Source organism: Agrilus planipennis, unplaced genomic scaffold (genome assembly GCF_000699045.2).
Source record: "Agrilus planipennis isolate EAB-ADULT unplaced genomic scaffold, Apla_2.0 scaffold49, whole genome shotgun sequence".
NCBI classification, from domain to species: Eukaryota; Metazoa; Arthropoda; class Insecta; order Coleoptera; family Buprestidae; genus Agrilus; species Agrilus planipennis.
The window spans coordinates 423533-433560 of NW_020438913.1; the positions used below are offsets into that span (position 1 = coordinate 423533).

A 10028-nucleotide genomic window follows, 5' to 3' on the forward strand; every position below is an offset into this window, starting at 1 on the left:
TTTAGTTTACTTCAGTCCCTGAAGAAGGTAACTTTGTTACCGAAAAGTGCTTCGGACAACTACAGTGTCTTGTTTTGGCGTTGGGGTTTTGAGCTATTCTGTTTGTTCTACTCTATAACTTAAACGAATAATTTGAGCATCGCACCTCAGTAAGCAGTGAAGAGTGGTTTGAATCGGGAGAAAGTTTTCTATGTAAAAGACAAAAAAGCCGTAAAAATATTAGTCTTAGTGGACCTATACTAAAGGAAAAAGTTGAAAAATTTGCTAAGTCACCGGTAATCCATAATTTTAAAGCTTAAACTTAAACCCTTAGTAGATAAGTAAAAACCTCAATAACTCAAATTATTTAAAGTTTCCCTTGGTCTTTATCTTGTCGAGGTTCTACTGTATTTTAATTGTTTATCAAATACAAGGGCAGTGGATCATAAATACTAATCATATTATGGGTTCTGCCACCAACCAGGAAAACCACACACGCATTATTCATATTACTATTAATGGGTCAATTCCAAACTGTATTTCGGATAGACCCATTTATCCATCCATTAGGGAAGGAAATCAAATAAGGGGCTGTTCATAAACCATGTGACTCTATTTCAACCAATTTCGAGCCCCCTTCCATTAACATGGTCTAAAATAGTTTTATCCTTAGAATCCCCGGTACAACGTGTTCTTTTTAACTTTTTTGAAATATAATCTTCATAACAAATTTTATTTTAATTCTATTTTTTATTAAATATTATCTGAAATCAACCCCCACATGGTTAAGAATTGCCTTTTACCAAACCCCTCTCCCACCCCCTATGCAGTCATAAGCTTTATGAACAACCTTTAAATTTTTCAACTTTAACAGTAGATAAAATCGACACATCCAATAAAATGACAAGAAAATCATTAAAAAAATAGTCTGGCGAGAACAAATTAATAAAAAAAAAATAGAAACGAAATGCGAAGAAATTTAGGATACTTCAAGGAGTTCTGTAAAACCTTCCCCGGTGATGAAATTATAAAACAAAACTGAAGAACAACATTTGCTACTATAAATTAAGATTATTGCAAAGTTAAAAACTACTTCTATTGAAGACAAATCTTGTGCAGAGTTCATTACCATTTCCAAATTACTTGCGGGTTAAAAACCTTCTTAATTAATTAATCAATTAATACATTAATAGTTTGCAAAGATCTTCTAATTCCGTTCATTAGACAAATAAAACTTTACAAAACATTTCCGGCAAATGCTTTTACAAAGGCAAACTTTAAAATTAATTCGAGTCCGAACCCCTTCCTCTTTTGCTAGACTTAATAAATTCTTAATGTTTTATATAAAACCATTATTTCAAAATTAGTAGAAAAAAATACTAACGAAAATAACGAATGTTGATCAAAGATTTTCAGAGAATAGTTTCATTTCAAGAAAAGTGGGCAACAATTTTTATAAACTCCTTCCTTGTTAAAATCCTGGATCCATCCCTGTTCTATAAGAACATACATTTATTCTTCATCATGAACGATTATATTATTAAACATACATAAAAACTAAACCAAGGATAAATACTGTACTTATGCAAAACATTACAGAATTTAATATAAAACCAAAATATAATTAATTAAAATAACTAAATATGAATAATTTAATTAGGATGTTATCTTTTCTATCATTAGGCTCTAATAATAATCTAAAATTATGTTTCCTTCAGCCACGGTTAGTTATTTAAGCATAATTAAGTATATATGCATGCATATAGATACATGAATTGCATTAAGACATAACAAATGCATAAAGTAGGTAATTAAGTGACTCATACTCCAGCACGTAATTATAGAATAAGTAATTCTATTAAATGCTCATTAATAAGACCGTAGAAAATGAATTTTAATTAAACATTACGAGAAAACAAATAATCAAATCAATCTTGAATTTAGACGAGTAGAATTTTTTAATTTCCAGTAATAATTAACAAATCAATATATTTACTAAATACTGGAGTTCAAATAAGTTTGGATATTATATTTATAAAATATTAAAATTAGGATCTGCTCATAAATTATGTAATGCAAATTGGGAGGAGAGGGGGTCCAGCCTAGAGTTATAAGTGTTATTTTGAGGGAGGGACAGTCAACGATTTTAAAATCGGAAATTGTCGTTAAATAATAAAATTTACTTCTTTCCTTCGACGGCAAAGCATTACAGTACATATAAAAAATCTTCCTTTTAACATTATTTATGTTTTTGGTGGGAATACGTTCTTGTAAATGCAGAGGTGATGGTTAGATATGTGGAATGTTGTAGTTTTTAGGAATGCAAAGATTTGCTCAGGATAGGAAGAAAGGGAGTCTTTGGACCTTGTGTTGATGAACCGACAAGAAGTGAGTCCTCCTCGCACATATCTGCGATCCTTTATTCTTTATTGTTCTTATGGTTAGTCATATAGAATAAAAAAGTTAGTCATTTCCTGACCTAATCCTTTATTTCAAATTTTTAGAACAAGTACTGATCGTATGTAGATTTTGATCAAAGATGTAACAAGGATTTCACCTCGGACAGGGGGGTGGATATCAGTTTACAAAAAGAAACAGTTGTGAATATTATTCATGTTTAGTTTTATAAGCGTAACAATCCTCCCTGGTCTTGGTTTAAATGAGTGATTGAAAGAGGCCGTGAATGTCAAAATAAGCGACTTTTGAAAGCCAGTATCTCCCTATTGTATTCAGTCAAACGTCAGAAGATTGAACTTTTTACTAGATTATGGACTATCTTTGATATCAATTACTTTCTGGCTTGATAAGATAGATAATTAGACATAGGAAAATTAAAAAGAAAAAAATAAGGTCTAATTATTATCATTAATTGGAAGAACACTACTCGACGAAGCAATTTTTTCTAAAATAAATACATGCAATCATCCGGCACTTTTCAAATTCTGAAAGGACTTGTTATTCACAAACGAGGGCAAATTTAACGTATTTGGAAATGATGGAAGCATGAATGGCACAAGAACAAATGAAAAACTGAAAAAAAGAAAATTTGGTAGCTGGAGTACTTTGAGGGAAATGTGTTAATTTGTGGTTCAATGTCGTGTAGGTATTTTCTATTATCTATTATCTGGAAGAGTAAAAATAGCCGCTAGTTATCCATTAGACACAGTATAGCCTTTTGTCATCGAATCCTTGTATCTTGTATTTGACATTTTCACAAGAAAATAGGTACATTTGGTACAAACGTTATACCTTATACCGTTTTCATCTAATTGTACGACGATGTTCAGTGTTCAGTGGTTACCTTTCCCTAAGCGAAACTTACTCGGTCTTTGTCATGAATTCTTTTGGTGACTTGCTTAAGTATGTACATTTAACATAGCAAAGAGAAAGTTACTTGTTTTGTATGTTACTATACCGATATCTTCATCGAAAATCTACGATTTGAATTAAATTCTAAACGCAAATGATACTTTATATATAATAAAGTTATTCAATACTTCCTAGCTTCTCTCATTTTTAGTATAACCACTAACTTTTTGAACAATTCATCGGTATAGAAATCAAAAAAATTTCGCAGATATGTCGTAAATAATTGTCATTAACTTCAATTGAGATTGTTACTATTTCTATGTGTTTCAAAGAAGAATCAAAAGCATGGGGTTTAGCCATATTTTTCTCCCATGTCTATCACAAAAAAAGGGTTCTTCGTAACAAGCTACAAAAGGATAGAAATGAACAGAGGACACGACGAAACTGATTAGGAAAAAGGACAAATATGATGCTAGGATACCTTCTGAGAGATGAAAGGTTAGTCAGAGGTATATTAGAAGCATAAAAGGAGTAAAGAGGAGCAAGAGAAGAAGGGAAGACCTAAATTAGGTTACTGCTAGCAAATGGTTAGAGATGTAGGGTATTCCTAACGACTAACGACTCTATGACGAAAACTTTTTAGGGTTTTCCCTAATATGAGACCTTGTACAAAACCAACACCAATGGTACCTTACTAACTATACGATGTGCCTGAACGTATGTGCTCATTGCTGCTCCCCACTTTACGTTTCCATGACCCATTTAATGGCAAGAAATAAAATATTATCCAACATAGTGCACTCTTGTCTAGTTTCTTCTACAATGTAGGTACCTAGGCATAATACATAAAAGTCAAAGACGTCTATTCTCAATATAGTGAAATGTTAAACAAGACACGGGCACAAAGGACTACGAAAAAACCTTGGAATATCTCTTGGGTTTCTTGCGACTTTTTTATCGTCACTTTAGATCGCAAGTGCAATTCGAGCGTGTTATAGTGCCGTCTCTCTCACTCAATTAAGTGTAATGAAGATATTACAAGAGACAACATATTACCTAGTTAAGAGTATGCAAATCGCGGCTGGCGTTGAAGACCTCCCATATCGCGGTTGACCGTGCCTGCTGCCGCCCAACGCACTCTCTCTGATTTAGAGTCACTACACACGGGCCTAGTTTGCAAAACGAGGTTCCGTGAGAATATGCTGCTTGCCGCACAAAGAGAGCCATGATTTAAGGGACGGAGCAATTAATTTATGGAAGCTAAAGGCCGCACTCTTTCTTGACGAGCATCGAAACGCTAACTATAGTCACTACTACGCGGAATACACACAGCCACACATGGACGTACACGCAATCTACGTGTGCTGGCATTGTATAGTACCTACAACTCGGTAGGCCGTGGATTGGCAAAGTGTTGTTTTTGTTTTTATTTATCTTTTTTTTTTTTGCATTGGCCATTGCAGCGCCGCCGCGAGTGAGCCTTGTTATTGCCCATGTTGTCGAGCTATCCCAATCTTGGCCATCGATTGCGTTTTATGAGTATCGATTAATTGAAGAAGGTCAACTGGATGATAGATCTACTTATAACGCACGCAAATGACCGCAACGATATACACCACGACACACAAAAAAGGGACATTTTTATTCCCCTGCATAGGGCTATACACCCCATTATGAGACGTTAAATTATTTACAATTGAAAGAAATCACTATAAAATCTAATATAAGAAATCCTAATTTTGATAAAGACTCGTTTGAAATTATTACATATTTAAAGGAATATTTTTTTACATTTACAAGTCTTTCAACCAGGGGAGAGTTAAATCTCCAAAAGCCCTGCTATATAATACTTATAAAACCAATTTTCTAAGTCTTGCAAGAACCTTCTCATTAATTTCGAAATCAATCAGTTTTACGAGTCAAATCAATTGGTAACCAATAAATTCCGTCAAAATTTAATAACACCCTCATTAAAGATGGTTACTAAAATGATTAAGTTAGGATTGGTCACCCTTTTTTAAAGAAACTTAACAATTTACAAATAAATCTTAAAAAGAAATCAATTTAATCAGCAAAAGTAGGTTTCGAAAATTGAGCTTTCATTAGTTGATTCCAACAGGATCAAATCATTCGCGCCTTCCGTCAATAATTATTTTTGAACACTAAAAACGAATGCTGATGAAATCCTAGGCTAACCCAAGATTGACCACCTCGGTATAAATGAATTTCATTGCCTGAAGGAGGCCAACTTAAAGATAGATTTGCTCAGAAGTTTTCAATTTGGATGAAAGGAACCAAATAGTTCGATATAGGAATGCAGAGGTAGAGCCATGGTCACGCAAACAGGCCCAGAACTCATAGAACGTCACAAGTGGCTCCACATTCCAATTATGTACTTCTTGTAAAAATTGTAAAATGACGTATTATTTAGGAATTTAATTGTTTGACTTTTATCCCCAAAAAAAAATAAACCAATTTTAATTTGTTGGATATAAGAGGGTGGCAGGATGATTTCTCAAATTTGGATGCGCTCTTCACAGTGATTCAAACCAATTTTACTTTGTATGACGCAAAAGCACGGCAGAGTGTCACAAGGTGACATGTTTTAGCGAAAATGGGTTTTCGTATAATCGAAGGAAATGATTCTTGAATTTTGGTTCATTTTTAACCAATTTTCAAATTTGGACGAACAAAATTCCGTTCCTTAGGATAGTTCAACCAAGGCGAATCTAATAAGACATGGAGCCCCGCAAATGGCGCCATATTCCAGTTACGCATTCTTGTAAAAACTAACAATTACGCGTTGTTTAAGAATTTTATTATTATAATTACTCAACACTTATTAACAGATGTTCCGGAGCTGCCAACAAACTTAATAGTGCGAGAACAACGCCGAAAAAGATCGCTCATGTTAAAATGGGAACCAGGTGGATCTCCGCCAGGTATAGTTCTGTATTTAGTGGAAGAACGACATCACATTGGAAAATACCTCGTCGAAAATCGTATGAGCCATTGGACTCCTTGCATACGTACCCCTAAACCGAAAATAGTATTGAAAAAGATTTTAAAACCCGGCCGTTGGTACCAATTCAGAGTTACAGCAGTCAACAAAAACGGCACCAAGGGTTATTCAGAGCCGTCCAGGTTCGTTACGTCATCAGGTATGAAGAAATTATTTTCTAATTGATAAAAATACGTAGTCCTCAGGTAACTTTGTCTTTAGTAATGCAGTTCCAGGTCCTCGGCCACCAAAGCCGCCCGAAAACATCACCGTTGAACTTCTGAGCATCAACAACAGCTCCATGAACTTTCTGGTGAAGTGGACGCCACCATATTCTGATCTACCGATACAGAAATATAAAGTGTTTTGGAGCAGACGACTCAAAGGCATCATAAATTTGGATTCCGTTTTGGTACATCATAAAACCGTACAAAAGGTAAGTCAAAAGAATTTTACATTATTATTAACAACATCCACGAATTTCTAAACCTACTCAAGGAAAGGTAAGTGAAATTAAAATAAGTGGTAGAAATTCGGCCATTTGCGTCTTTTTATCTTTAATTTAATATATGGTAAATGTGAATACTTGTGACATACACAATAACTAACTATAACTGTTTAACTTTTTTTACGACCTGCATAAGGGATCACGACCCCCTAAAAACCTTTCATTTAGGTCATATTTATCAATGAAGTTATGTAATATAAGACATTATCTATTACTAAATTACTTAATGGCTGTTCTCTTTAAACTTACATTTAAATTATATGCGTTTGAAATTACGGCTGCTAGAATACGCAATATTTTATAACCTCTAATACATTAAAAACATTGCGCCCTTTTTAAAAAATTAAATTACATGTAGGCTACATTTATTGTACAATACCTTAGCGACTGTAAAACGTCTAGATTGATCTATTTTATAAAAGATATTGTTCTTAGTTTGTATGAGTACCATACAAAAAAAAAATAAAAAAATCTGACCGCATTGAGGAGTCGATGGCTAGTCGTGGGGCTATTGACAAAATGACGTTTGTGGCGAAATTGTATCATATTGTTCACCCCCATAAACCTTCAAATTGTAAATTTTATCGAAATCGTTAAAACAGTTTTATGGAGGATAGGGTACTGTCAGCAAAACTTACGCTGTTTTCATTTTGCATAAAAAAAAACACCAGTTAAAATTCAGCGTTTATTTCCTTTCCCATTTTTTTTTAAGAAGCGTACAGTATTTTTTATTTATTTAGAATAATGGCCTTTATTTATTTGGGTACCCATGTACACGCCACTGTCGTTTTAACCGATTCAATTTCCCAAATATCGGTCAAATCGTTGGGGATAACGTTAATTCGTCTAGAGCCAGTATAAACACTTGATGCTGCCGTTTGTCGTTTCAGAACATCAATCACCCACTCTTTCTTTTGACACCAACCATGTTTTTGACATTTTTCTGCATTTTTTGTAAAACCGCAATTGATTTTTGAAATTTTGCTGCAAAATAATATTCACTACAACTACAACTAACTAACATTACAAGTTAAATAAGTAATGATAACGAGAGGTAGTAGGCCGCCATCTGTGAAGATTTGCTAGTAATTGTGGATTCATAATTGTACAAGTAATATCAATATAAATGGGTGCTTCCACGAAAATAGGGCAACTCTACGTCCACAGGCATTTTTCACTGCATCCGATTAAATAAATTTTGCTTTTTAGTTAATAGGTAACCGCTTAATATTTATTTTATTTATTGCCCTCAAAATGTTTGAAATAATTTAGAATTATACTTTGAAAAACTTTCTTAACTACCACAAATATCAGGNATACTGCAAATTTATAATATTTGTGAGTCACTTGAAATTACCAAATTGGTCACTCGGTGACCCACGGGTCTTAGGTTGCCGACCCCTGTACTATATTGTGGTACACACGACTGACCGTGTTACGGGATAACTATCCCAGTAACAATATTGTGACTGTTTTTTTTTTTAAGTGAACTATTATTGGAAATTAAAAAAATTTTTCTTCTTTGAATTCAAGTCTGAAACTTTTGCAAAATATGTTACGTAACGGAATTGAGAGGAGTGGGAAGGGGGGTCAGACCAGGCTTTACGGTAGGGGAAGCAAGGGGGGGGGGGTAAAAATTGATGAATTTCAGGTAACGTAATTTATCGACAAGTTTGACTTGATTGTGATTTTATGGTATTCCGTCGACATCACCACAAGCGAAATTCCCTAAAAGAAGTATATCAGTGTATACTGATTGTCAGTTTGTAGATTACGAGATTAGTCAAAAGATTACGTTAATGAGGATTGCACTTGATAAATATAACGAAAATTCTGTTTTTGTACCGTGTCATTTTATGTTTCTTGCATGATTTGGCACAATGTGTATGAAGACTTGAAAGTTTATAAGAAAAGTGGGACACCCTGTATAGGTATTATGGATTGTTTTGCCGATCAAGGAAACGATGGTATGGTCTATTCTTTGATAAAAGTTCCCAGAGAGCGTTGGTGGTCCAATTAATATTCAGTTGGGCAAAGAGTTACAAAAACTAGGTTGTTTCTGCATAAAACGAAACCTGTTCGATAGCCATTCGAAATTTTGGCCGATTTATGAAGTCATTTGGATGTAATTGATGTCTCCCCTCGATGAAGAACGGAGTAAACTTATATTAATTCGGCCGGTCTTCATTAAGATAAAATTTAAAGGACCACCAACATTTGACGCTTGATGAAGAAATCATCGGCAGATGTTTTAAGAAAAGAAACGAACGAGAAGATAAAAACGATCCACTTCCAAACGTATTGCCTATTTATCGAACGATCATATTCAACAGCTTTTCAAAAGCTAATTAAAACCTTACAAAATCGTATTCAAATTACACCTGATTAAGTTTACTTTGTAGCGCCAACGACGTCCGACTTCGACGGGCTCCACTAAATAAACCTCCGTAACTGATTGGGACAAAAAAAAAAGACAACACAAGGCGCTTAATGGATTGAAAGTCAAATAAATTTTTCCAATTGGAAATAATATCATTCTTAACATCTTTATCAATTCATATAAGTACATAAATAGTTAAAAGAACTTATTCAGTACGTATACATTAAATAACTACAGTTGAACCTTGATAACGTAATAACCTCTATAAATTCATAAAATTTTGTGTTCCCTTCCCCTCGGGGTCCAAAACCTCTACTACTTAAAATAATAACCCTCTATAACTTAATATGAAGATTGGAAAAACTTTGGCGGTTGTTGTAGAACAAACAGAATAGCTCAAACCCCAACGCCAAAATTCCTTAAATCTGGTTTTGATTGAGCGAACATCTAGCTCATGCTAAGTTTAGTAGAGAAGAAAAATCTAGTGTTGCCCAACATATTCTTACTGATGGACATAATATTAATATTAATAACCTTAAGTTAGTTAAAGAAGTTAGGAATAATCGTTTACTAAACAGTTTTGAAAGTTTATACATTTATAAAAATAAACAAATTGTTCTTAACAATGACAACGGTCCTATCCCTGGATCTCCGCTATTTAGTTTAGTTTAATTACGTTTATGATGATGATGTTAAGGTCCATTGAACATCTACCTTGTTGGCTTCGGGTCATGTTCACTGAACCTTAACAACTATCAGTATAAATTAGGATTAGTTCTCATTTAGGTTTAGTTTACTTCAGTCCCTGAAGAAGGTAACTTTGTTACCGAAAAGTGCTTCGGACAACTACA

General features: G+C 33.8%; 2 protein-coding genes across 5 annotated transcripts in view; one reads left to right on the forward strand and one right to left on the reverse strand.

Moving 5' to 3' along the window:
* LOC108733387 (anosmin-1) overlaps positions 1-7050 on the forward strand; it is a 40033-nt gene extending 32983 nt beyond the window's left edge. Inside the window, exons 3-4 of one of the 4 annotated variants that reach the window (XM_018464528.1) lie at positions 6138-6449; positions 6496-7050. In XM_018464528.1, coding sequence (XP_018320030.1) covers positions 6138-6449; positions 6496-6776 — 593 coding nt within the window. In that variant the 3' untranslated portion in view covers positions 6777-7050. The remainder of the gene's footprint in view (positions 1-6137; positions 6450-6495) is intronic. The other 3 variants (XM_018464529.1, XM_018464530.1, XM_018464531.1) reach the window with 3 other exon arrangements.
* The window catches only part of LOC108733379 (unconventional myosin-IXa), a 76712-nt gene that overhangs the window by 49966 nt on the left and 16718 nt on the right, over positions 1-10028 (reverse strand). The gene's annotated exons all lie outside the window — the stretch shown is intronic.